This window comes from Lathamus discolor, chromosome 2, assembly GCF_037157495.1.
Source record: "Lathamus discolor isolate bLatDis1 chromosome 2, bLatDis1.hap1, whole genome shotgun sequence".
NCBI classification, from domain to species: Eukaryota; Metazoa; Chordata; class Aves; order Psittaciformes; family Psittacidae; genus Lathamus; species Lathamus discolor.
In genome coordinates this window covers 6,966,313-6,993,628 of record NC_088885.1, presented here as the reverse complement: position 1 = coordinate 6,993,628, position 27,316 = coordinate 6,966,313, and the positions used below count along the sequence as shown (strand labels likewise).

At 44.8% G+C, this 27,316-nt stretch overlaps 1 protein-coding gene across 1 annotated transcript; it reads right to left on the bottom strand.

The window, feature by feature from the left end:
• Window positions 1-7,463: 7,463 nt before the first annotated feature.
• Window positions 7,464-23,339, bottom strand: IGFBP3 (insulin like growth factor binding protein 3). The gene is made up of 4 exons (XM_065665628.1): window positions 22,474-23,339; window positions 18,773-19,005; window positions 15,956-16,075; window positions 7,464-9,817 (listed from the first exon to the last, which is right to left on the bottom strand). Exons 1-4 carry the CDS (start codon window positions 22,856-22,858, stop codon window positions 9,692-9,694), a joined length of 864 nt encoding a protein of 287 aa, XP_065521700.1. The 5' UTR covers window positions 22,859-23,339; the 3' UTR covers window positions 7,464-9,691.
• Between the last annotated feature and the right edge of the window lie 3,977 nt (window positions 23,340-27,316).

The following is a 27,316-nucleotide window of genomic DNA, read 5'->3' as shown; positions in this document are numbered from 1 at the left end:
CCTGAGAAAACAGCCTGAGAGCAGAGTGATAACATTTTCTAAGAGCCTGGCAGGAGAGAGGCTCGGCATTAAATCCTCCTGCCGTTCGTTGGCACAAGCTTTGGGTTTTAAAAGGGAGCGGGAAGCAGCTTGTAGCAACTGCAAAGGCAAAAGCATGGAGATCTCTGCTCTCTGATCCCCGTGCTGTGGCATCACACGTTGTGCTTACTCAATGTGTTGGCTGTATTTGTATGTCAGTATCAGCTGATCTGACTGGGGTCTAATAATCTGCTCCAGGTTTAAAAGCACAGATATACTACTGAGCTTCCCTGTGAAGTGCTTGAGGTCTTCCCAAGGAAAGCACTGAAAAAGCAGTTGGTGACATTGGTATTATAAATAATTTACATCTAACCTCCCTGTAATGAGCTACAGTGAGACCCAGCTAAAACTGTGCTATACACTGCATTCACCGTGTCAAAATGCGTGACAATCACAGAATCACAGAATCCCGGGCTGGTTCGGGTTAGAAGGGACCTTAAAGCTCATCCAGTTCCAACCCCTGCCACGGGCAGGGACACCTTCCACTAGACCAGGCTGCTCCAAGCCCCATCCAACCTGGCCTTTAACGCTGCCAGGGATGGGGCAGCCACAGCTTCTCTGGGCACCCTGTGCCAGTGCCTCAGCACCCTCACAGGGAAGAATTTCTGCCTAAGAGCTCTTCTCAGTCCCCTCGGGCAGGTTCAAGCCATTCCCCTTGTCCTGTCCCTACAGGCCCTTGTCCAAAGCCCCTCTCCAGGTTTCTTGTATTATTTAGGTATTATTTATAAAAATAATGGAGAAGCAGCAAATTCAGACAGAACCTTGGAGGCCTTTTATGGAGTCCACCCCAGCACTGGGCATCTGTCATTGCCAAGGGAAAACAGCAAATAAAGCAAGGGAGATCATATACTCACAGCTACAGCACATGCTTAACAGCACCCTTGACTGCTCTCACCCCACTGACCTAGTGCAAAGGTTTATTTCTAAACAGCAGAAATTGGTTCTTTTTGCTGGGATCATTATATATATAGGGGAAATGTTCAGTGTATTGATAATTATTAAGAGCACAGTCTATTTGCAGTAGAGCAATCCAGTGAACAGCTGCTCTCCATGTTTTTCAGGGTGGCAGTTTCCCATCCTAGCTGCAAGAAATGAGTTTTTAACGGGGACAAGGTTTTAGGTGAACTCTTCCCTGTGAATGTTAAGTACCAGGAGCAGAAGCTGTTCTGTCCAGCATCCCCACATGACAGGCCAATTTCTTAGAGGGGTTTAGCTCCTTACCTCCCACTGAAAGCAACAGAGGATGGGTGCCTCCTTATCTGCAATCTGGCCTCATGTGACATCTTGCCAGGACTCACCAGGACAAGCTTCTGCTGAGCTGCTCTGGGATGGGCTGTCTGACTTGGGCCAGACTCTTCCATATGCTGGGATTAGGACTAATGCAAGGAGGCAAGCAGGCAAATTTGATCTCCCCTCTCGCAGTGCTGCCAGGAGCTTGGGATGCATTTAGGCCACAGATGCCACATGTTGTGATTTGTCCTGATTTTTCTGATCAGGCTCAGTAACAGGGTGAAAAATCAAAGCTCTGTGGTTTCCCTTTGTTTTGGCGATTTCCTTATGTTTGGGCGGTGCTTTCATTTTTGGCTTCAGTTTTATTGGCAAGTAGCAGCTGGCAGTCCTGGCTTCAGTTTCAGGGTTCCCCCTGCACCGGCGAGCCAAGCCTGGTGGGAATGAGTGGGGAAACACGGAAGGCGCCGCAGGATGCTGCTAGCAGCTCGGTCACCAGGCATGCAGCTGTATGTGTAAAGGGGTTGTACTGTTCCTTGCTATTTCAGCTCACCCCCTTCACACCCTCTCGCATTCCTCCTATTCCACCTAAAAGAAAGTTAACTGGGGGCGGAAGGGCTCAGGTGAGCATCTGTTCACATGATGTGAGAGCCCTGCCTCCCCAGTTTGTGCTTCCTCCTGCCAGGTTTGCTGCAGCAGGATCTGTTCCAGCCATGCCTCCTCCTGCCCATGGCCTGCTGCCATCTGCAGAATGCTCACAGCACAGAAATAAGGTCACTGCCCTCTGCACTTTATTTTCTACCCCGTGATTCCCCTGAAGCTGTCCAAGGCAACCTACAGTCACTTGGTACGGGCTCTGCTCTGCTGAGTCAGTTCTGCTCATTGCTTTGGGAACAGCAGAGACGCGTTCGTGTCCGCTGGTGCTGGCAGGAGGTGAGGGGAGAGAAGAGAACAGGGGTGAAGGGCAGCCAACACTAACACTGAAAGCTCATCTGCATCTCTATCACTTTACCGTAAGAACACATGCCCTGCAAAGGCAAAATTTGGCAGGGCACAGCTTTCTACAGACCCAGCCCAAAGCAAGATCAGATATAAAGCACATCAAGATTTAGCCCTTCCCTTTCCCAAGCCAGTATATTCCTTTGGCCTTGCACTTGCTAATGAGAATCCTAAGCACATCACAAAATTAAAAAGCAAACAGAAGATGCGTCACATCGAACTTTCTTTCCTCAAGGGAGGAAAAGTGGGGTGGAAAAGGAGGGCACAGGGCAGAGGCTTGTCACAGGATTTATTGCTCTTGTGGATAGTGCTTGGCTCCTGTAGTGTCAGACACTGCGGGAGCCCCAGCAACATACTAAAACAGAGCAGGTTTTTTCTGTAGTCAGAACCAAAGACGATTGTTCTGCACCAGCAGCACTGACTCTGCAGTTAGAAACGTTACTTTTCCACCCACATCACTGCCTTCCTACTGCAGAACAACACCAATGTCTAACTCCCATCCAACCCATAATAATAACAAAAAGGATCTATAAGTGGCTCATTCCAAGCTAGAATCTCAGCCCATGCTGCACATTGAAAGGGCAAGTCCTATCTCTGTCTTCAGACACCACCTTTGAAATGGGTCTACTTTTCCTCGGCTATCACTGCACTGATAAACCAGCAGCCTAAACAGCCTCCCCAGACTGCACTAACAACAGGCCCCAGGCTTTCTATTTGCCGACACATTTTGTATTTATGGCCCAATTATTTTGTGTACTTGCTGTGCATTGCACCAAGAATGAGGCAGGGATTCACACAGGAAAGTGGGGTACGAGCCTCTTAACAAACACTTCATTGTGTTTGTTAAGGCACATTGCATTCTTAAAGACTTGGGTGCATGGTATATAGTAACAGTGGCAGGGCTGGGGCAAGTGGAGGGCTTCTCTTACTTATGTGCCAGTCTGTATTACCTAGCCACATTTAGATAAAGGTGGGATGGGGCAAGGAAGGAGAGGGTCTCCTGGGAGCACAGCCGTTACTTCTGCACTACCAGAAAGTACCGAAGCCAACAGCAGTGCAGCAGGAGCCCAGGCGTACCAGCACTTGCACTGTGAGTAACAAAAGCCGCTCTGACCACAGCTCTGTCAGCAAAGAAGGGCTTTGGTCCCTCCTTTCCTTCTCCCTTGACCTACCTCCTCCCCAGGGTGCAAAGTAAGCTGCTGTGAGGGCCCCGGGAGAGGGGCAGCTTCCAGCGGCAGGGACGTGGGAGCGAGGGTGCCGGTGGATGTTTTAGTGGGGTCGAATGAACAGCTCTAAACTTAACCTGGTACAGATCTGCTGCTTCATTCTGCAGAGGTTCCTGCTCGCCTTTCCAGACTCCACGTTGGATTATCACCTCTGAGGGGCCGTGTGTGCAGCCCAGCAGAGACCAGGGCACGGAGGGGAAGACAGGGCTGCACACACACATGGCTCCTCGCAGCTTCTTTATGAACCATGTTTCCCGGCAGGGACAGTGCCTGATCAGTGCGTGCAGCTATTGCAGCAGAGGCTCCCTGCCGCATTTCTGCTGTGCAAGAACACAGCACAGTTTGCCTCTTGCTCCCAGGCTTCTCCAACTGCTGTTAAGCTAACAAAGAGCAGCCCGTTCGTGCCTACACTGAGGTTTTTAATTGCATACTGATGCGAGGAGTGACGTGTAACTTTTGTCTCTCGCGCTGACGGTGCTTTGTAGTTCAGCAGGCTGATGTGTAGGTGCTGAGGCTCCTTGGAAAAGCATCTTAGTGTGGGATGTCTCTGTAGGCCTAGAGCAAAAGGAGTCATGATCTTCTTTCATATTTTGTCTTTGCCTGTGGCTTCTGTTTATTGCTGCTTCGGCAGCTGAGCCCTCACCATTTAGCCCCAGCAAAGCAACAGAAAAAGAAGAGCAGCAACATGCCACTGGTAGCAGGATAATAGCCGTGCAAATGCACGGCAGGATCCGAGGGCTGAAGGCACCCCTGTCATAAGGCAGTAATCAACTTTTGAAGCTCAGTCACCGAGGTCTTTTTTTACTGGGTGCAAGTTACGTGATACGCAGCAGATATAGGAAACAAGCCTTCACCTTGAATATTCTCTGTGTGGCATAAGCAGGCAAAAATAGCCTCAGCTCTGCAGTTGCAGGGAGTGAGGGAAATGCACAATCAGCCTGGCTCTTGTAAGCAAGTCCCTTCCCTACCCCGCTTTTGGAAGGTCCTAACCACACGTGGCTGCAGGAACCAGCAATGGTGTATTTTTCAGCTCCACAGATTTTTTCGGAGGAAATCTCAGCTGCTCTCTGCAGCAATAACTTTGTGCCTTTCCCTCCATCCCCACTCAGGGAGAGAGCAGTGGGGGGAAATTAGCCATGACAGAGAAAGGCTCTTAAGGAATTTGTATAGGTCAGCAGAAGCAGAAAGCCAGGATGCATACTGCAGCAGGACATGCATTCTGCAAGGATAAACTGAGCATTACTTCTGCTAATACCTGGCCTCCAGGTTTTTTTCAGCTGCAACTTTCAGCCTTGAAGCCATTTGCCCTTTTTAATTCAGGGAAATGGCGGAAGGGAAGGCTTTTGTGATGGAATTTTGTCTGAGCCTGGTGTCTGCTTCTGCAGCTGCAACATCTGAACTGGAAGAAGTAATACATAAAATGCAGAGTTTGAAAACTAAAACTTCTTCTGATGAAAACCAAATTGCACTACTGGCCATTTTAATGGGACATTTCTTTTTTAGCAGAAGAAGATGTAATAACTTCTCAAGGAATGCATTGTATAATGTAGATAATCCCATACACTGCAACTCCAGCCGCATCCTGACAGGTTCATAGGATCACGGGGTGGTTGAGGTTGGAAAGGACCTCTGGAAGTCACCCGGCCCAACCTCCTTGCCACCTAGAATGGTTGCCCAGGAACATGTCCAGGTGGTTTTCTAGTATCTATCTCCAAGGATGGAGACTCCAAAATCAAAAGAAGCTTAAATACTTCCCACTTGGAAGAATATACCCAGGTCCACTGGACGTACCAAAACCCTGCCCACTTGCAGATGAAGGCATTATGGATACTCACCACAAAAAGCTTGCTCTTGGAATACTCTGATGATCTTCTGCGATCTTATTTTTCAATATCTCAGGGAAAAAAAATAAGAGGGAGTGGGGGAACAGAATGGGTCCTTTCTAACGTAGGAATCGAACATATTCCTGAGACAGAAATTACCATATCTGAAGAGTTCCCAAAAGAGCAGCAGAAGCATACACAGAATGGCTACCTATATACATATTTCATTTTGAATAGCAGTATGCTTTGGAATCCAGGAAAATTGCTCAGCACTTTTCACACTTGAAACATAATTCCTACTGCTACTACGTAAAACCTCTGTGGAGCCCTCCTTGCTTACCCAGTTTTCGAGACTGACTAGAGATACCAGAAAATGATTTCCCCAAAGGTCTGTAAAACCATTACTTACATTTGGGGCTCAGTTCAAGAAGAATTATGCTGTGCTAAGGTTTCCCTGGAATTTAGTCATAAAAAGTTCAGACTGTACTAAAAACTAATTAATTCTGTGGTTTTGGTATTCATTGAAGCCTCCTTCCTTGTGCACAAATGGCTAACATTATGCCCTGAAGGGCGTTCATGCCAAAAAGGTGGAGAGGGATATTCTGAGCTCTAAAGACTATAGCACAGTGGTCTATTAAAAAAGGGAACTTTCTCAAATAGTTTGAAAGATAATAGAGCTGCCTGCAGGCAGCTTTAACATGCATCCGGGTCAATTATAGGGATTTCTGCAACCATTTATTACACTGGTTAAAATACACACTCACCACATCAATGTGGGTCCATATGGTACCCATGTAGAATCTAGAGATGAAATATGCTGAAAAAGAAATGAGCAACTTTTGCAGTGCACACAACAAACCTTCATAGTGCCTTCCCATGCAAATGCTTGATGTGTAACTGATGTCAGCAGTTACAAGGGTGTTTTCTGAGCCTTCATCGTAGTCACCCAGATCACCCCAGACTCTTGAGTTTGTTAAGACAAAAGCTGGCAAATGGTCACTTACAAACAAACCACCTGAGCTGAAAGCAAGTGAAAGCACTAAAACAGGAGGTGCTTTTTTAATGCACTGGTTCCATCCTGCCACCAAACACAAAGCCCTGCCTTCATTGCAGCTCTTGGCAGGTAACATTTCTAACCTGTGCACAGAGAGTGATCTTCCCTTCTACTGGTAGTGACCCACACATTTGCTTCGCACTGCCCACATTCTGCTGCTTCCATGTAGACCACAAACATTCCCGTTTGAGTTGCAGCCTGGCTCCCAGAGCCATGAGAAAAATCTCTGAATGAGGAGGAACTTGTCCATTGAATTGAACCCTTGTCTTCCGAGGAGCAGGAATGTGAAAAAAGCCACCGCTGATTCTCTTCATTTTAAAGAGTGAATTATTTGGGGGGGGGGGGGAGGGACTAACGTTATTTTGCATTTCATACCAAGAATGCCAGCTGCCAGGAACATCAGATAGACAACTGCGCGTATGCAGGCCTAGTGCAAACAACTGCGCTCGTAAAAAGTATTTAAAGGCAACTTCTGAAAAAAAACCCTTTAAATTACAGGTGAGATTTTTTATTTTTTGCTATTTTTAGACAGTCTCTGTTTTAAAGGCGTGCGTTGGAAGCAAAATAACCAAGCTGACTAGCACAACCAAGCAATTCTTCGGCCTCCCCTCCCCTCCTAGCTGTATGTTTTCTCTGTCACATACCAAAGATCATTAGTCCCACTAAAGGAGCTGAATGCCATGTGACAGCTTGCTTGTTTAAATCTGTTTGAGTTCCTCGAGATAAAGCATTCTATTAAAGTTGGTGTCCTGCACACATTATTTGCTGTTGCTTAAGGAACTTTACCAGCCCATTTCGCCTATGCTTACTTGGTTTGAAAGATAACACGCCATTTCTTGGATAACCGGCAAAACGTGGCATACAAGACACCTATCTACCTTTTGTGGCAAGAAGCTGCTTTTCCTTTTCAGAAGGCTCATGAGATAGCGATTAAAAAACTCCCTTTCCTGAACTGAACCCTTATTCTCACATCTATGGTTACATGCCCAAATACTGGGCATATGCAACTTTCCTCCCTCTGTGGTATTATTTCAAAGGAACTGGTTTACAACTTAATGTTTTGTAAAAAGGCCCAGCATTTATTTTCTTTGCCAACAGATCTTTGCAGGCGTTACATTTGCATTAGCAGTAAAAATATTGCAATAAATCTTCACCTCACAAAGCTTTCTGTAACCATCTGTCAGGAAATCTGTATTAGCCTGGAGGAAGCATCACTTCACGTATACTTTTTTCCCCTTTTTCTAAGGTTAAAGAAAGATTTCAGTTTTAACAATGATGTGACCTCAATTCATTAGCTAGAACTTAAGGAGATGTGTAAAACACACCCAAGGTTGCTCAGCTAACAGATTTCAGGGTAAGGCTTTAAACATCTGATTTATGGTGATCGGCTGTCTCAATCCGGGCAAGCTGCATAGACAAACCTTTCCACGTCAAGAGTTTCCAGACATTTGCCACTGCTGGCAAAGCCAAGGGTAGTTGTAATTCATGGGGCATGAGAGGAGCAGCTCCTCATCCCCTGTGGTCTCCTCCCACCAGCGCAACAGCTGGAAACCCACTGCCCTATCCCCACAGAGTTCCCAAACCAACAGGAAATTACAGTGTTGATGGTTTCTTTTTCTTTCTACAGTGACATCAAACATTTATAGTGACACATATAAGAATATATTATATATTTATATAAATATATAAAATATTTATATAAAATATATAAATAAATACATATACAAAATATGGCATTACTTTCCAGAGAGATGTTACATTTCACAGGCCACCTTTTGTTATCCAGATTTCATCGTCATACAGAATTTGTCATGAAGTTCAGTAAACAATCAGCCTCAAAAAAACCCCAAATGTTGCCCAAATCTTCCTCATGTCACATACCAGAACAAAACCAAATCACTTTGTTTCCAATTAAAAGGACATAAAACATCATGGCAGACATTTGGCTTAAATATTTAAACCCAAGGGTTCTTATTCTATGCTTAGATGCAGGCAAATAATTTCTACCAAAGTCAAAGCAAGCAACAATTGCGTGTAGCATAAATGAAGCGCGTGGGTCTCAACACCCAGGTCCACGATCCCCCCTGTCTTGTCAGCATCGTTTTCAACAGGAGTTCCTCATACAGAGTATGTGCTTTGGTAGAGTGTACCAAGACAACACAGAATAGACACAGCTTTTCAAAATAAATAAGCGGATAGAAAGGGTGCTACTGTAATGGCATGGCTTTTTCCATGAATATTCAATATTAGTGTGAGCAGGAAATGGAGGAAATGAAAGCCCTGTTGCACAAACTGAAGCAAAGGACAGACAGAAGAATGCTTTACTGAGAGCTTCAGTGCAACTGTTATCCTTTCCAGTGGCATAATTCAGTGATGGGTACATTAGAAATAGCAATAAAATAAAATAATAATAATAATAAAAAAAATCTTGGTATTTGCCATTACTTCAAATAACAAAACTTACTCTCTTCTGGAAACACTTCCTTCACTCCACAAATTCATTTCTATTATCTAGAATAGGTCAGGTCAGTGTGTATGCATATGGATCTATACATATTTGTAAATCATTCCATACCCTTACCTTCTCTTTGCATACAGAAGTATACACTAGAATTATTGTGTAGTATTTGGTATTCACATGTTACATTTAAATAAAGTTTATTAAAAAAATTATATTAAATACAGCCTAACAGAATATTCATAATATATTTTACAGAAAAAATAGCCATGTCTTTATTTTAGAAATAGGTTTCTTTAAAAAGTTCTTTGAGATTTTTATAAAACTTTTTACCCGTGAAGAAAAGTTTCCCTTCAGACCTGTAAAAAAAAGCTTAACTTTTAAATCCTTGTGGGTTTGTTTTGCTTTGTTTTGTAGGAGGGTTTTTTTTTCCCTTTAATGCTCTTAACAAGCTTACAATCTATAAATTCTTTACAATAAAAACCAGTATCTTTCGGGATCAGATTGGTCACAGGCCGTTCTTTAAAAAGTCAGTGGAGACTCCCTGAATCCATTCTGAAGTGCCTTTTGTTTTTTTTTCCTCTCTCTCTGGGTATCAATAGTGCAGGTTTTCGTGGGAAATCAGAGCTCCCTACACGTCCTATAGGAAGCCTGGCGCGTGTTAGTGGTGGGGTGCAGCAGTGTTCGCAGAGGCTGCGCCTCCCCATCCATCGCAGGAGGCAGAGCTCTTGACTCACAACAGTCCACAGTGTTTGCCCAGCCCCTCCGAGGTCTTTGCGAGGTCCAGTGGCCACGCACAGATGCCAGAAGAGCTGGCACCCAGCCCTCATTTGCTTTCCAAATTATAGCAGTGGACATCTCCTTTTCCCTTCCCATCATACCCGGGAAGTGGCTGTCCGTATTTATCCACGCACCAGCAGTAACCTCTCTTTCGGCCTTTGGATGGGCGACACTGAAACACAACAGAAGATACAGTCAGCATTAGTTCTGTTTTATCTGCTCTAAAGTCTTACATAGCAGGGATTCCTGCTCATTAGATGGCTGCACTTCCATCTCCTGGAGAGATCGTGTGGAATCAACTATTTATTACCACTACCAGAGTATTACAATAAAAGCTTACCTCCTCTGCCCATCAGCCCCTTTGGGTCTAGTTACTCCATAATAAAACTGCCCTAAGAACTACCAGAAAAAAGCCTTATGAACTGTTCCCTATTATATTAGGCAGCACAGTTGCCTCCTTTGAATACCAGGACTACTTACAACAGTATGGGCTGATGACTGTGACCCATCTTTGGAAAAGGAAGTCAACAGATTTGTTCCACACCAAAGCACAGGTCTCGCAAAGACAGCCACTGCAGCAATAAACACCCTTGGCTTGCATCTGTTTGCTGGAGGAATTTCAATACTGTAGTTGACATTTATTAAGAGATACATAATCCTTCTGTAATGGAGTTATCACTTCAACAACTGTTAGGTGTACTAAGACTTTACATGTTTATTCTCCTATAAATAAGGTTGCATATACACTAGTCTATGACCTATGTCAGTTCTAGAAGTTGCCTGGTGAATTTGCCAGCAATACTGACCAACCTGAAACTATTGCAGGCAACAACACTGAACCTCTTTGGAAATAGTAATGCATTAAAAGTGAAAATCTCGAATGTACTAAGTAAGCAGTGCTCTCCCCACAGAACCAACAATGGTAAAAACTAGACTAAAGGAGATGACATGCGTCAGGCTGCATTCAGTATGCAGCCCTGAACACAGTTACGTACAGTGAACCTCTGGGACCCCACAAGGTTTTCCACCCATTTGAAAGACATGCATATCCAGGACGCAGATTATCTCACTAGGTTTGCCATGGTCAACCTCATTGACAAGATGGAGCTTCCAGGTCAGCTCAAGTTTTGATGTTTGGCGATACAGGATTCACTGCAAACGCCAAGATGTGGCTGTTTAGTCAGCACAGACTTACAAAGGAGGTGGTGACACAAGCGTACCTAGCTTTTCAAGGACTGAGGTTTCATCTGTTGCCATTGCCAACATGAAAGAAGATAGGCTAGGCTGAAGCCACTTATGACCCTGTCATGCAAGCAGAGCAAATGCTGCCTCCAAGATCACACTTGCAGCAATTCAAGTATTTCAGGGGTTCAGGCTGGTAGGAGTCAGGTAAACTACCACTATCACTCAGCTGCTTGTTCTCCAGAGTCTAATAGGCATGTCCCCATCTCTCACATGATCATGGCTTACAAAGCCAAGTGTCTTTCCCATGTGCAAGTACATAAGGAAACATCAAGCAAGTGTTCGGCTTCACATGCTGCCAAAAGTGCCTGACTCTTTCAACGTCTAGTTCAGGGTCTCAGGTGAAAGGCTGCTATTCTGAACAGAACTGTGAATATGGGCCATTTCTAGGATAGCCGGCACCAACACACTGATCCTGATTCAACCAATTTGTGGCAGCATGGCATAGGGTCTTCACTAGGAACTTGTGAAAGAGAGATGGAACGTAACACACATTCAACACAAATTTCTGAACAAGACTCCAACTCATTTATTTTTACAGTAAATGAAGTAATGCTCATCACTGTAACCACAAATTAATCTACCCTCGTGATACATTTTGAGTAACAAGCTCAATGCAGAAATAATACACCACCACCTTCTCTGAATTTGCAGTCCTTTTATTAGCCCTATGCAAATGGCCGTCAGCAGGATGACAAAATCAAGCTCAAAGTACGTATCAGCTTATTTTAGGAGAGGGTGAAGAAGTTCAAACCTGCTGAGAGAGCAGCTACATTAATAATTTGCTAAGCTACGTGGTTAGCTGCATTTGAGTTCTAGCTCCCTATCTGCTTGATTTTCTGTACCAAATCTTTAGACCTAAGTTTTACAACTCATGTTTATTGCCTCAAAAGCCTGACTGGGGCTTGCACTTACTCTCCAGGATTTCCATCAATGCCTGCCCAAAGTCCGCTGACGTCAATGGGAAATTTGCCTTCAATTTTGGTGGCAAGTGGACTGGACTCTGGCTTAAGTGGTGTTAACATTTAGTGACTTCAGTTCTTCATGCTCAAACGTGAGGAATTCATAACCAGTCTCTGCTGCATTTAAATCTTACAGAAAAGGAAACTGAGGCAGCAGTTCTTGTTTTTCCCAAGGGAGCACGCACAGATGGAGTTAGAATTAGAGCACAGGGCTTCTGGCTGCCAGCCTGGTGCTCCAGCAATGAAACTACACTTCTGCTAATAATAGTAACACAGCCTCCCCTTTTAGAAGTACTATATGAAGTATGTTACACAACTCTTGCTGATTCATATGCTTGCATCACTCTCAAAACAAATGATCAATTAAAAGTTATCTCATGTTGTTGGAGGTTTTGATTGCTTTTTACAGTTGCATAATCAATTTTCAGAATTAACTACAACGTGAAGTTAGTCTGCAGGAACACCTTCCTTACTACTACTGTTTTCTTTATTTCCCAATCTGTGATTTTGTACTACTTGCTCAGCCATGGTGTCAACAGTAAAGCATTTTTGATTCAGTGATGCTTTTATCCTGAAGCAGCTAGTCTGCATTCCCTACATAAGCGGCAGAGTTCATATAGAATAACAAAAATCCACTCTTTTGAATTTTGCACTCAACATACATTTCAAGGCTGTGCCTAGCTCTTCTGTATGACTTCAGAAGTCCAAAAAGCTGGAAAACCTCCCAAGCTGTGGAGTCAGTAATTACTTCTGATAGGAACACCAGCTGCCAGCTTCCATGCCACCTGCCCCTCTCCCTTCCACAAAGAAGTGCCGCAGAGGCATTCGTGGGGCACAGCAAAGCATATGGTATCCCATTGAATTCCTGGTCAGCCCAGAGGTCTCCATGGAGCTACAACTGTGGTCTCCTGCAACAGACTGCAGACAGCACTGACATATACCTCAGGCCGTTTTGGCTCCTGCCAAGCCCAGCTCTGTTTTTAGTGGAACGATGCCAGCTCACATTTAGGTGAGTATCTGGCCCCAGTACACAATTACTAGAATTGCCCCATATAATAATTCTAATTTCATCAAAACTTTTTTTTCTATGCTTGAGGCAGAAACATGCCTGTATCAACCTATTCCATGTAAATGCACCTATGCACCACAGCAGAACAGTACGACCGTACATGCGTGATTTATTAAGACAAAGAATTCTAAATTTTAATAGGCCTGATTTTCAAAGTTTATACATAAACACAAGGAGTGAAATACTTCTCATGTTATACCCCGACAGATTAATTTACGTTCTCAAAATCGTTTCATATACGCAAATTACTCCCTATGGTTGTTCCTGAAAAGTCCATTTCTAGATATCCTCCACTAACATCTTGAAAAATAGCTGCTTTCACCTTGACTGGAAGACTAGGTGGCCAGGAAGGCAGAATATATGCACACAAAGTGCCTCCTGAATGCGTTTTAATTGTTTCCAGGTTGATCATAATTTATCAGATTCCTACCATCACACACCTATCTACATTATAATCCTTGGCAGTGATTTTGCCAACTGTTTCCAGAATTAAGAACACCTAGTTTATACTTTTTTCTTTGATGGATTTACTATTTCCTAACCTATTATTATGAATTGTGTTGTCACAACAATATAATTGAATTGCAGATTGAATGCTGCTAATAATAGCAATGAAATTAATACAATACCCTAGCCTTCTGTTAATGAGATTAAGCACCTGCTCACACTGCCTGAAGTATCAGACCTACATGTTGATGCTCCAACAAAGAAAACCAGGCGAACACAACTGCTGCATTGTCCTGCAGACAGTGAAGTCAGTCTGGACAGGGCTGAGACTCCCTCTCTCAAAACTGATGATTTTTAATACATGTCAATTCTATAAGGGCAACTCAAATACATTATTTTTGGTTGGTATTCTGCTTGTGTGAGAAGCAGCCTGCCTGTGTAAGCCCTGCCTGTGAAGGCCTGTTCCCAGGGTGGATTGAGGTTCATCTGCAGGAGAAGCACTCCAACTGCATTCATGTAAAATATTTACTCACATGGGCTCTATTTGTGGGCATCTCCTACAAGACCCTGAGTTGTGTCAAACTACCACTGAAAGTATTGGACCTATGTAAATTGGCACGGTGCTTGACAAGGCTGGCCAGGGTATGAAAGTGCCCCTTCATCCTCTATGTTTGCTGACCGGATGGGCTGCTGCACACAGAGCAGGAACTTTTCCTAAAGCAGTCTGGAAGTCTCCAGGCAGCATGGACACTACACAGAGGGCAGAAGCATGTCTTTGCTCCATATCAACACCTTACTCTCATAAATCAGCTTCTAGGAACAAAGACAGGTAAGTGTATTATCCATCTCTCCTATTTTTTCCCCTCTATTCCCATTTTTCCTGCCTTAGTGGCAAAACTATGATTGCACTTTAAAGTACAGTCACCCTTTAAAGTAAGGCACTTTAATACGTGCTTACTGTGGATCTGATTTACTGCATACATATGCCAGAGACTGCGTGCAAACCACCACCTTTTTGCTGATGAAGCAAAAACCTCAGAGTCTGAAAACAGATGAAAGGAAGATCTACTGAACAAAGTAAATACCAATCTGCGGTCTTCTGTAATACCTAAAGAAGGAAAAGGGCCACAGTACGCTTGTGTGCCTTGAATGCAGTTAAATGATGTGCTGTTCTGAAGTAGCTAAGCAAATGTTTCTATGGCACAGGCACAAATCACAGTCTTAGCCTCACTCCACACAGTGGCCCGACATACTTTCTGAACAAATACAGACTGAGGTGTGGGCATTGCTCTCTGCTAGTTCACAATCAGCAGGAGAAGAATGATACAGGCTTCTCAAAACTCCCAAAAGAAACTGTTCCAGCTCCACCAGCTGCTCAGGGAAAAGCTGGGGAGCACAGACAAGCTCGGCAGCACGCACCGAAGGTCAAACAGCCCAAGTTGGTGCTGGGCTGATGGCAGAAGGGAAGGCTGTAAACCTCACTCCTATTGCAAACACCCCACCTGATACTGCCAGCTTAATGCATTGCTCCAGGGAATACCCAAAAGGGAAAGACTGTTTCTAAGAAAGCTAGAAGCCAAAATACGGAGAGATACCATTCCTAAAATAAGGTTGCCTGGTTGGAGGTCGGGCTCTCACTTCCAACTAATCAGATGCATTAGCTAGTAACACAGTCAGCCACTCCTTTGGTTACCACAGATAAGAGAGGCTGACTTGTGTAAACCCAAATGGGAGAGACAAGATGGCCCACAAACAGCATCTGTTCTTACAAAGGGTTTGCCTTGAGGAAAATCTGAAATAAACTTGATTTCAGGAGATTTTGGAATAATACATTTGGAGGCAGGTCACTAAACACTGGAATTAGATGGGACGTGCACACTAAGCAGAAAAACTGGCATGTCTTGCACTTCCCAAGTTCCTGAATGAGGTTTCAAGGGCAGCAGCACTAAATGGAGAATGCTGCCATGGTTCAACCCCACACAACTAAAGCATAAATACCTGCAGCTTAGGTCTGCATTTGTCAAGAAAGGTCACAACCCCAGAACCAAAGAGGGCTGAGAAGCCATCCTTGCTGCACAGTAACTACCAGATGTATCACTTTCATGATAACATGACTTGGATTTTGGAAGAGACCCGTGTAGCACATAAAGGACAGATATATACGTTTCTCAAGTTGCCTTTTGTAATATGACCCAGTGCAGTTCTTCTAGGAACTCTCAAGCAGGCAGCTATTTACAATTCAAAGCATTGATCTATTGCAGTCATATGGTGACTGCAACATTAGCTCTGTGGGTTATTGCAGAAGCACTGCCTTTTTTAAACCAAAGGGCATTAGTATGTAGAACACCAGACAACCCATGTGTGATCAGGTATGAAGTTTCCCAAACAAACCTGCTGTCATGACCAACAGAAAATAAAAATACTGTTCCCACTTGACAAAGTTCAGCACTATCAGATCATATCCTAAAAGTGGAAATGAACTAGCTCCTCTGTAAAATGGTACGTAACACACCTTGCTGGAAAGATCCTGCAGCAAAGATGCAGAAGAGGCGAAGTGCATTCAGTGAAATGAATGAGACTCTGTACTTACTTGCTTTTTCTTGTAGAATCCCTTCTTGTCACAATTTGGAATATGAAAACCCCTGGGACTCAAGACATTCAGGATCTTTAGGTGGTTTAAAGTGTCTTCCATTTCTCTACGACAGGGACCCTGTTAACAAGCATGGTTCAAAAAACACTGTTGAAACTTCATTCCCAAATGTTGTCTTTCACACAACAGTTGTTAATAAATCTTTAAAGGGCAAGAAGCACAAACCCAAACAAACCCATTAAAACAAAGGGATGGCCAGGTATGTCAAATGGCAGACCATTCATTCACAGATAAAATTCAGACTTTCTGCTATATTTAGGATAAACTGATTTCTAAACACTGAAGGCCCTATGCTATGCTGAGCCATAGACTGGCATTTCCAGTTGGAATCACAGCCACAGATACTGGTCAAGCCTTTCTGTAGGTATGTAAATCAGTAATACATAAGACAACTTAGGTTTGAAAAACTGGCCTTTTCACCAAGTGGGAAAAGAAGGTAGGTAGGCAACTTGAAATACATTACTTGGTAGATTTTCCCTAAAGCCATTTGATTTTCATGATTCTGCTGCATTTGAAAGTTTAAATGAAATGTATTTAATTGAAAACAGGTAGTTTGGCATAATGTGTATGCATGCGCGCATATATATATATATATATAAATACCACAACTTTGAACAACTGCCAATTTCAACTGGACCAAACAGATGCAGCCATGCAAAGGAATGGCTGCACACAAGTCTTGTTAGATAAGCCACCTAATGAGATATGTCAATAGATAACTTTTTGCCTCACTTTCTCCACCTGCAAAAGGCTGACAACAATGTAGGGAGGATTAGCTCTAGGACAATGAGCCAAAAAGAACTTCCAGAAGCACTTTTAAGAGCAGGTCTCAAACACCAATTAATTACTCCTCACTGCAGCCCTTCAGGGTAGGGAGTAAAGGCTTACAAGCCCCACTCTGCAGTCACAAAACCAGGAGCAGAGGAGTTCACGTTTTGCCAGAGGCCAAGAGGCAGTCAGTGTCAGCAGTGGGATCAGGATTCAAGAGACACAACCTGCAAACTCTGTGCTTAGCTACACTCCTGTCTGGGCACATTACTGGCTTGGTCCACCAGCTTGTTTCTTCAGGAGAGACCCAAAAAAGCTCCTTTGCATGGTTGCACGGGTTTAAAACATGCAAATTGCTGTATCAACACAGAGACTCATTTGGTGCAATTTTTAATTAGTGAAGTAATGACACTTGTACTTTCAAGTGGTAATATTAATAGCTTGCTCATATAAAGTGCCTTTAGTGTCTGGAAGCACAGAGACTCCACAGTTCTATTGGAGTTTAAAATTGATTTTCTTTCATTAACAAAACCCTTCCTTGCTGCTTTCATGTTTTCTTTTGGTATCAATCTCACAAGCTCTAAACATACACTTTAAAATGCTGCCCTTATGGTCAGATCCTCAAAAAACCCCCAGAACTGCTCAGACACACTGACTGCAAATCACAGACGTTCAGAGACTTGGTCCCGAGTCAGGCCTACAAAAAGATCAACAGTCCTTTTTTAATTAGTATTTTGAAGCAGGCTTCCAAAGTCAGAGAGATCAGTATCAAAAGCTAACATGCAGACACAGCTAGAAGGGCATTTGCTGACAAAGGCACCTGTCCTCGATGGACTTATTTCTGGTTCTTACAGACACCAGCAGCCCTGGTAAGCCAGGGTGCCTCTGCTCATGGGGCCCAGCTACCACGCAAGTGAAATGTTCATCCTAGCTAACACCAGGATCCTATTTCCTGAGAGCTACCAAAGTTCATTCTTTTACTGTAGGCAGTTTACTTCATGTCCTGGGGGAGAGGATACCCTGAAACGCAGATACTTAAGTGTCTTTACTAGACAGCTGGACAACAGTGACAAACTAAACATGCAGCTTCAGCACCCTTGCTGTGTTAACTTGGAGGCCGCTCTTTTCAGACACATCTTTCCACCTCATACAGGTTTCAAAACCTTCTTTAGCAGACGGGAATCCACATCTGGTTTAACCACAACTGTTTTGATGAAACACCAAAGTATTTCCCAGACACATTTTTTAGGCCATCTGGCACAGGCACAAGGATAACCACAGGATTATCAGCCAGGATGTCCAGGAAGAGGAATTATTCTCCCCTCGGATTCAACAAACTCCAGCTGCCCTGCAAATCCACTGGGCACAGTCAGTAGAAAGTAATAGGAGCTCATGTGCCAGTGAGCCTTTGCATTTAGGCAGTGGCACCAAATGATGACTGCAAGTGAAGGTGATGTTCAGCATGTACGAACAATGACTGACCAGTCAAGATCCTAGTCCTCAACCCAGGCCAAGTTTATCTCCCTTGATTTGCTCCATGGAGTGTGAATACAGCGCCACTACACTGAACATGAAACATCTTTTTTCCATTACTGCAACCCAATAATGCTGTTTATAACCAATTTCAATGATGACAATACTAAACCTGCCCCAAGTCCCCTCAAACAAATGTGTGATAATTACAGGGGAGAACAAGAACTTTTAGTCTCTAAGAAATGACTTAGTGAAAGTCAGACTTGCATCAACATAAGTACCACTGCGTTAGGCCTCTTTTCTGAATGCGATTTGCTCGGTCTGCTGACTGCCTGCATTTGTCAATCTGACAGTTTTACCAGTTCAGAAGCCAGAGTGTCCTAAATGGCTACTACAATTGCCACCATTTAGTTATTCAGCTTATTTATCTATCTTGTCATGTGCAGAACATGCATATACTTGCTTGCACACACTCACATTCTGCAAAATGCCTTTCCATTTACAAGATGTACTTACGTATTCAGTCTCTTGTTTGGATTCAGAAGAGAAATTCAGCGTGTCCGTACTCTGTGAATCATATTCCACTTTATAGCGCTGTGTGTTTTTGGCTTGCACTTTCCTGATGATATCTATTTTGATGTGTGGTGGATGCGATTTGGAATCGGGCACCCTGTGAGTGTTTGGGATGGCCTGATTTTCTATGCTGCTGGTACTCCGGTCTTCGTCTTCTTCTGAATCACTGGAATTTCCTTTGAGAAGAACAAATGCAGTGAAGAAAAAAATGTTAATCAACTGCTAGCAGCATCTGGAAGGGCAGTAAGCCACTAGATTAGTCTATGTGCTTCATTTGCCTTTATAAAGTAGTGATATGTAAAAAGATGACCAATTTGGTGTTCTGCATGCATCAGCGCCATTGCTGCCAAAGCACTGGCTTTTCTAACTGAAGCATCCCCTTGCTCCCTGAATACTTTTTCTTTCCTAAATTCATTCAACTTACAGGACAGGGAAGAAGGGAAAAAAAACCCAACACATTTTAATTCTTTTGCTATTAAAATCAGAAACATATCTAGGTGCACAATACAAACTTTAAAGGTCATGGGCAAAAAAATGCCATTCATTCTGTAATGGTGTCAAAGGACAAGCATCTCCTTTCATCATGAGCTTCAAAAATATTTTCTCTTTAAACTACCATCCACAAAAATACAGGAAAAGCATATTCCCCCCCCCCCCCCCCCCCAGTACTGCATAAGCCCAGTGTTTCTGTACCTTCTGAGGTATTTGTCTACACTGCATTCCTCCCTCATAGGAGACTCCTGCAGTGTAACTGTAACTGGCTGGGAGTTTTTCCAAGTTTGGATATTCCTATCAACTAAGTAGCTAAGTCCCACTAGTTGCTGCCTTGGCTGCCAGCCACGTTTTTTTTTCCCCTTCATTAAAGAAGTAATATTGGGAATGCACAATGATAACTGATGCGCAAGGAACATCCTGGAAATCTGGATGTTCCTTAAAATTAGACTTGATGGCTCACTGAAAAACCACAGAAGCTGAGAAATTCAGCACTAAACCTGAAAGCCCATGTTCACACAGCCCATTGACTCTAAATATTTCAACATAGGCAGTACAGTGGCAGTGCCAACACACAGGAACAGGAGAGGAACACGAGGAGGAGAAGGGATCCGAGTTAACATCTTGGTGCTGGTGGTTTTAGTGTAGCCACTGCTGGCAATGGACATAATTGACCAGGAAAATCCAACTCCCACTGCAAATGGATTAAGGAAGTTTAAGTCTTAAGTCTAAATTTCCTGGCTTTTGTGGGTTTAACTCAGACTCTCAGCGGTATTTGAACATATTTTTGGTGGTTTAATGTCCTGTTTTTAAACAGTGGTATTTTTTTCCCCTCACATACTCAATGAATTCTGCAAGAAATGACACAATAAAATGTTATAAACCCGAATCTCCTAAATATAAATACCATGCCTACTAGGTTTTCTGCCATTAGTCCAGTTCAATAGTTTGCCTCCTCTCCCAAAAATAAATACAAAATATTCTTAGTGTGCACTAAATAATTACCAGGCTGGTCATTTCAGTTTAGATAGGCCATCACATTTCATCAGCACTTCTTACACTTCAACTTGCAACAGTTGTAATGCCACATTTTCAACTGCAAAGCATATTAACTTAGTTTCACAAGACCTGGTGTTGTGTTAGCTTTGCAGCCTCGTAACAGAAACACAACTGCGATGAGACTTACTTGCTCTCTTTTTAAAGAGCAGATCAGAACAGTTGTACGTACACACTGGTACTTAACACTTTCATGCCCCCAGAAAAATGAACTGGAAAGCAAGTCAGTGGCCTGCTACAGTTGCTGTGGGGAAGGTATTGTAACATACACCACCCTGCACTGGTTTCTAGCCATTTCTATAAACTAGGCGGCTTGTGATGCAGGACCTAGCTGTTTGTAAGGGAGATCATGGGAAGATTTGGGTTGGAAAGGACCTTAAAGCTCAGCCAGTTCCAGCCCCCTGACATTGTCAGGGATATCTTCCACTAGACCAGGTTGCTCCAATCCCCGTCCAACTTGGCCTTAAACACTGCTAGGGATGTGATCCTGCCCAGGGAGGGTGCATACCAGGGAGTGTTTGATTTAGAGCTAAGAGTGGAACAATCCCCATGCAGAGGAGGGCACTATGGATCACACAGGTTCAGCTAACTTCTTCCTTCGTGCACCCCAGGTTTGCCACCTTCACTCCTTGAATGCGAGCTCTAAAGGTCCTCCTCGGCACTTTTTAAGGAATCAAAGCTCCTATTGATCTCAAAATCAGAGTTCTCCCTCTAGCCAAGAATGCAGAAACAGGAACTCGGCATTTGGACTGTTGAGGCTGAAAATAGAAAGGTTTTCAGCAAAGTGCAACTCTGTCTTCCCCTTCCTTTAACAGTCACTGTTAAAAGCACTGCCCTTCCACTAAACAGCACCAGCTCTCAAGTATGGAGGGGACTCCCCCTCCTTCCCAATCCATGTGAAGGATGACTATGCGGAGCCAAGTTCATGCAATGAAAGAAGCTGCTCCATGTTCCAATGAGTTTTAAAACTTCAGTGAATACCTCTGAACGCTCATTCAAATTGTCACAGCTTGGGAGCAGCACATAAATAATTATAATAAGGCATCTCCTGCTTTCATAGCAGCCAGTTAACTGGAGCACTGGTGCCACTTCCTCAGCTATGGAGAGGCCAGCCAAAGAGTCTCTGCAACCTAGCAGAGCAACTCCTGGCTTTTTAAAAATGCAAACAGTGGAAAGCCTTTTGACACACTTTTCTATTAAACAAATGTTAACATACTTGCTGTTGGTTAGCAAACAGTTTAATGAAATGTTTGCGCAGAGAGTCTGGGCTTGCTTGATCCCAATCCCAAGTTTCCCCGTCTTAAGTTTCCAAATGTGCACGCTAACAGAACTTTTTCCAACCGTCCCTTGCTCTTCAAACAAAACAAAACCTGCTCTGTGAAAGTCTCGTTTACAAGACATGTAAGAGCTACAGGAAAGCTTCATTTGACCAAAGATTTATTTGCAGTGCAGGCAAAAAACCCCAACGTCCTCTTAAACACTGCTGTGCAAACGCTTTGTTCTGAATAACCACCTTCCCGGGCCAGGGGAGTATTTAACACCCTACCCCCCCTTTTTCCTTCTTTTCCTCCCTGTGCTTAGCATTCCCCTGACCTAGCCGCGCTGCAGCGCAGATTTAGCCTACTCTATCCAGCTTTCCCCCACCTTCTTTCCAGGAACACTGGGGCCAAACCGCAAGGATTTCACCCCTTCTTCATCCCGGCAGCCGCACGCACCCGCAAGAGCCATCCCTACACACACCCCCCCGGGGTTATTTAATGAAAGAGCAACTCTGCCTCTTTTGCGAGGCGCGTCAGCGTTGAAGAAAACAGATATACACAGAAATGAGGTATCAGAAGGAAACCTCCCTTTCCTTCTGCAAAAGCAGCCCTCCTCCTAAACGATCCCAGCCTCGGCTGCGTGGCTGCCCGAGGAGCCCCCGGCAAGATGGAAAGGGGCAAGCAGCCCTGCAGCGCCTGCGCCTCCCCCACCGCTGCGTGCAACTTACTTAGGAGAAAAGAAATAAATAAGAAGAGCGCAAGGACGCGGGAACGCGCGCGGAGTCGCGCACGCTCGCGGTCTCTTCGCCCCTCCGCGCCGAGCCGCGGCCCCCTTACCTGCAGCATGCGGCCCCGGCAGGAGGAAGGCTCGCAGCTTGCCGCCCGCCGTGGCGTTGGTGCAGAGCCCGCGTCCCTCCAGCAGCGCCTGCAGCGGCCGCGCCTCGTCCCGCCGCGGCTGGCAGCTGAGTCCGGCGCCGCAGCGCTCGGTGTAGATGCCGCAGGACTGCCCGATGCGCAGGGCGCAGGTGAGGCAGCAGCCGCAGCCCGGCTCCCGCACCCGCTCGGCGCAGTCGGGCTGCAGGGGCTTGCACTGCTGCAGCGCCCGCGCGTCGCAGGGCTCGCAGCGCACCACCGGCCCCGCCAGCGCCGCCGCCGCCCGCCGGACCAGCAGCGCCAGCGCCGCCGCCGCCACTGCCCACAGCACGCCGGGCCGCGGCACCATGGCAACCGGCGGAGGAGGAGGAGGAAGGGGGGCGGCCCGCCGGGAGGCGCGCACCCCCGGGCCGGGAGCGGGACGGGCAGAGCCGGGGCGCGGCCGGCTGCGGAGCAGCGCGCACCGACGGGGCTGCGGGCACGGGGGCCGCTCGCACACACCCTGCGCTGCCGGCCCCTCTCTCTTCAGCCGCCCGCCCTTAGGCACATAGAGGCAGTCAGAGCCCGCTGGCAACAAAGGCAACTTTCCCTTTCTCCCCCCCCTCCTCCTCCGTGCAGAGCGCCTCAGTCACCGGCACTAAATTATTGCTTTTCCACACAAAAACAAAAAGTACGAAAAACCCAAACCAAAACCAGACGGTCTGAAGAAAACTTGGTCCAAAAAAACCGCTTCGGAGAAGAAAGGAGAAAAAAAGGGGACGAAAAACAGAGAGGGGAGGGAAAAAATGAGTGAGGAGAGCGCGCTCCCCGTCCGTTTATTCTCTTCCCGCCCGCCGTGCCCCGCCGCTCCCGCCCGGCCCGCCCTATATAGCGCCGCGGCCGCCGGCCCGCCCCGCGCCATGGATAAGGAGCGGCGCGGCGCGGCGGGGAGCGGCGGGGCACGGCGAATCCAGGTTTCGGTCGCGGGAGGGCGGTGCGGGCCGTGGGCGCGGCGGTGCCGGCGGTTATGGGCACTTCTTAGAAGTCAGCTGTAAGAGGGGCACGGCCGCGGAGGGGGCACGGCTGTGCCTTTTGTTCCGACGTGCAGTGCTCCGTGTGTGCGTCCGTCCGTGTTCCCGTGGCACCGGAGGCACAGCGAAGCTCGCGGACCTTGCCCTCTTTTAGGCTTTTGCTTACACACGCATAGACACACACACTCAGGTTCAGGGCATCCCTCGGGACCGGCTCACAGCTCCCATGCCAGCTGCATTTCCTAGGAATCATCGTAGAATCATAGAATGGTTTGGGTGGGAAAGAATCTTAAGATCATCCAGTTCCAGCCCCCCAAGGAAGATGGGATGCACATCTGCACAGATGTTGCTCTCTGGCACAGGGCTCAGCCCAGTGTTGTGCCCCAGCATCGTGGATGTGTTCCCCCTTTTTAAGTGTTTTCTGAACTCTTAAAACTTTTCCCTCCATCCGTTAAGTTTCCAGTGCCAACAGCCTCTTAAATCTAGAAGAAAAAACCGACCCACCCCCCCAAAAAACCCAACCCAACAGTAAAACCCTACATTGATTTTATACAGTGAATGTGCTGGTATTCTGTTCATATCCACTGCAAATCCCACCCTTGTTCTGCTAGGATTATTTCATGGCATGGTTTGGGTTGGAAGGGACCTTAAAGCTCATCCAGTCCTTCCCCCTGCCACATGCAGAGACACCTTCCACTAGACCAGGCTGCTCCAAGCCCCATCCAGCCTGGCCTTGAACACTGCCAGGGATGGGGCAGCCACAGCTGGCCAGTGCCTCAGCACCCTCACAGAGAACAACTTCTTCCTTCCATCTAACCTAAATCTCCCCTCTGTCATTTCAATCCCCCTGTAAACTTGGCTTAACCTAAATAGAGAAATTCTGAATTGGCAAATGCCAAAGTTTGTGACCATCCCTTCTAAAGCTCTCCTGCAAGCTGATGCAAAAGGGGAGGGTGAGGTGTATATGTAAATGTATATATGGTGGTTCAGCCATAGGAACATGAACCAATAATGCTTGCAGATACTGGCTTGTACAAATATATTCTGCCATGGGAATGATAAGAGCCAGACTGCTCTGTTTTCAACCCCTTCATCATTAACACTCACCTCCCAGCAATTCATCAGTTTTCATGTGCCTAAGTTCAAGTGGAAGAATGGAGTATATGCATTATTGCTCCAGGTACTGACTATGATATTGCAGATCTTGAAAACTGCACTTTTTACAAAACAGGTCTTTTTAGGTAATTAGAATAATTTTGTTTTCTCTTTTATGCAGTAATGATACCTTTTGGATACCATCTCGAAAGGGACACCGTATATAGCAGAGTGAAAAATACCTGATTTCACGAGTGAAGAATATGGTGTAAGAGTAGATAAAGACTATACCTCGGGAAATTAAATGAAGGATGTGTTAGAAGAGAGATCAGCCTTGCTTAATGCTCCGATGGGTAAATGCACCAAAGCTTTTCAGTCTTCTTTTGTCCTTTTGCTCATTTTGTTCATTGACCAAAAGAGGTCGCAGGTTGTCCAGGATTGAATTAAAGACGTCGTAAATCTGTGCGAGCCCATCTACAAAGGGGGAATTGATCAAGATCAAGCCCAGTACATAGCACATTTGGTTTCAGGGTTGGGGGCTTTCTGAGACTACTGCAGAAGAGCTGGCTGTTACCTTTTTATCTTACTTTGGTTTAACAACTGATTACAGATGATGAAGTCTGAAAATCTTTGGGATTGTCTGGCAGTGCATATCAGAACTCAGGTCTAGCAGAAAGAGGAAGCCTTTCTGCTCTAGCAGTAATGCAGTAGGCTTGCACTGTACATACAGGTATCTGTTCAGCTGGGGCAAGCTTTTATATCATGCTGCTTTCAATACTGAAACAATAATGCGGGGAAATGCTGAGAGAAGGTAAGTAAAATAGGACAAAGGGAATTAGGGGGCAGAACAAATGAAAGAGAGCAACCCTTTTTCTTCACCACAGTTGTACACCTCTTCCTTACACACTAATACCAGTGTAGTCTGTATTTCAAACTGAATGTTTGAATGTTTTTATCAACTGAAGTTTGATTTCCACCTGAAATTTGATTTCTACCATCAGAAAGACTTTTTTCACTTTCTTTTCCCTTTCTTTTCTTTCTTTTATAACTTCTCACAAACTTTGCAATGCACCATTTTGAAGTCCTGATAATACAAGGAGATATTTGCAATGACACAAAATAAAGGTGGTCCACTTTTTTTTATTATAAAATTGGTGAACTTGGCATAATATTTTTAAATAGCATAAACCAAGGTTAATACAACATCAAGGCGCTTTGAACAAAAAGCATTCCAAATGGAAAGCTAACGCTGCCAACGACAGGTCTTTGCAGTCAGTGAGTAGAAAGCCAGTGATGTGTCAAAGATCAGACTGGCCTAACAGCTTTTGCTAAACACCTGGCTGTTGCAGTGTCTTACAACCAATGGGCGCTGCACTATAATGCATTTATAAGAATGACAGAATTTGGTTCAAAACCTTATTTTGCAAACAGAAGAAGGATAACAATGTATGTAGAAAACCAGATAAGACATTGATTGAGAAAGAAACCCATTAAAAATCCCAAAGCACACCTATAGCAGCTGAATTACTCTTACAGATCAAACCTTAGTAATACTGATGGAATTCTTCTATGGACAAGGCCAAGGGGTAAATATGCTAGGTAGAAATGTTTATAAAAGTGTACCAAATCTGAACGTCCACATCTAAATTTACTGTTTATTCTAGAGGCTTTGCAAATTTATTCCTGTTTATTCAATTTTACTGGGAGAAGAGGGAGAGACAAAAGTCACGTAGGGTTATACCAAACCTCTACAGTCAGTTCTAGATGATGGAGAGCAAAAGAGGAACAACTAACTGAATGGCACTGTGCTTCAGAGAATCTCCTCCCATTGCCCTAGATAGTGAGAGTGTAATATATGGAACCACAAAAAGGATGGACTTTACTTCCCCTTTCGCTTTATCCTCCTGCCTCCTTCATATTCAGCTCTCTCTTCAGTGCATTAGCTGAACTCATACCTTTTGTATACTTGTTTGTTGGGGGCTGTGTGTGCTACAGGGGCAAGACATGATGACTAGATTCGTGGTTGAAGTAGCACTACTTCCTGTTGCATGGTCACATTGCATTTTGGAGCAATCCAGACATTTTAGCATATGCCTGTTGTACTGCCTATGGTTACACTACCCAAAATTTAACTGTCAAGAATGTGAGCTTCCCTATATAATGCCATTTTGTAAAATGGCATTAAAAAACCTCTTTTCCTATTTCAGACCAAAAATAAACCCCCCTTCACTGAACTCTAGAGATACATAGCTCATCTTGGGTTGAGGGCAAAATCCACGTTTGGAAAGCGTTCTTTAATTTGGGTCTCTCTGCTCTTATTTTTGCAGACTTTGGAGTTTTATGTACAATAAACTTCTGAAGTCAGCAGAAAGTAGGATTTCCTCAATGTGTTCTTGTTTTTCAGAGGCAGACTACTCAGACTTACAATGAAGTCAGTTGATAAAATACATACTTTAAACTCGATTTAAATGGTACTTTCTAGATCACTCTTTTCACAATGGCAGTGATTGAGATCTCAGCTTTCTTTGTCACCTGTCTGCAAAAATACACTTTACTGAAAATTTCCCACAGATGTGCTCCTAGTTTGGGGCAAGACATGAACATCTCATGCATTTTCCAGCTGCCCTCTGAAGCCAAGCATGCAGGCTTACGAAGTATAAGACTGTATGGATTCCTCACAGATGCCACCCTATGCTGCTTGT

Excerpts from the sequence above, each read along its gene's own strand:
- IGFBP3 (XM_065665628.1), bottom strand. The coding sequence starts at position 22,858 with ATGGTGCCGCGGCCCGGCGTGCTGTGGGCAGTGGCGGCGGCGGCGCTG. Across the intron at positions 19,006-22,473 it reads GCCGGGGCCGCATGCTGCAG|GAAATTCCAGTGATTCAGAA; the intron begins GTAAGGGGGCCG and ends TTCTTCTCAAAG. Across the intron at positions 16,076-18,772 it reads CCAAACAAGAGACTGAATAC|GGTCCCTGTCGTAGAGAAAT; the intron begins GTAAGTACATCT and ends GCTTGTTAACAG.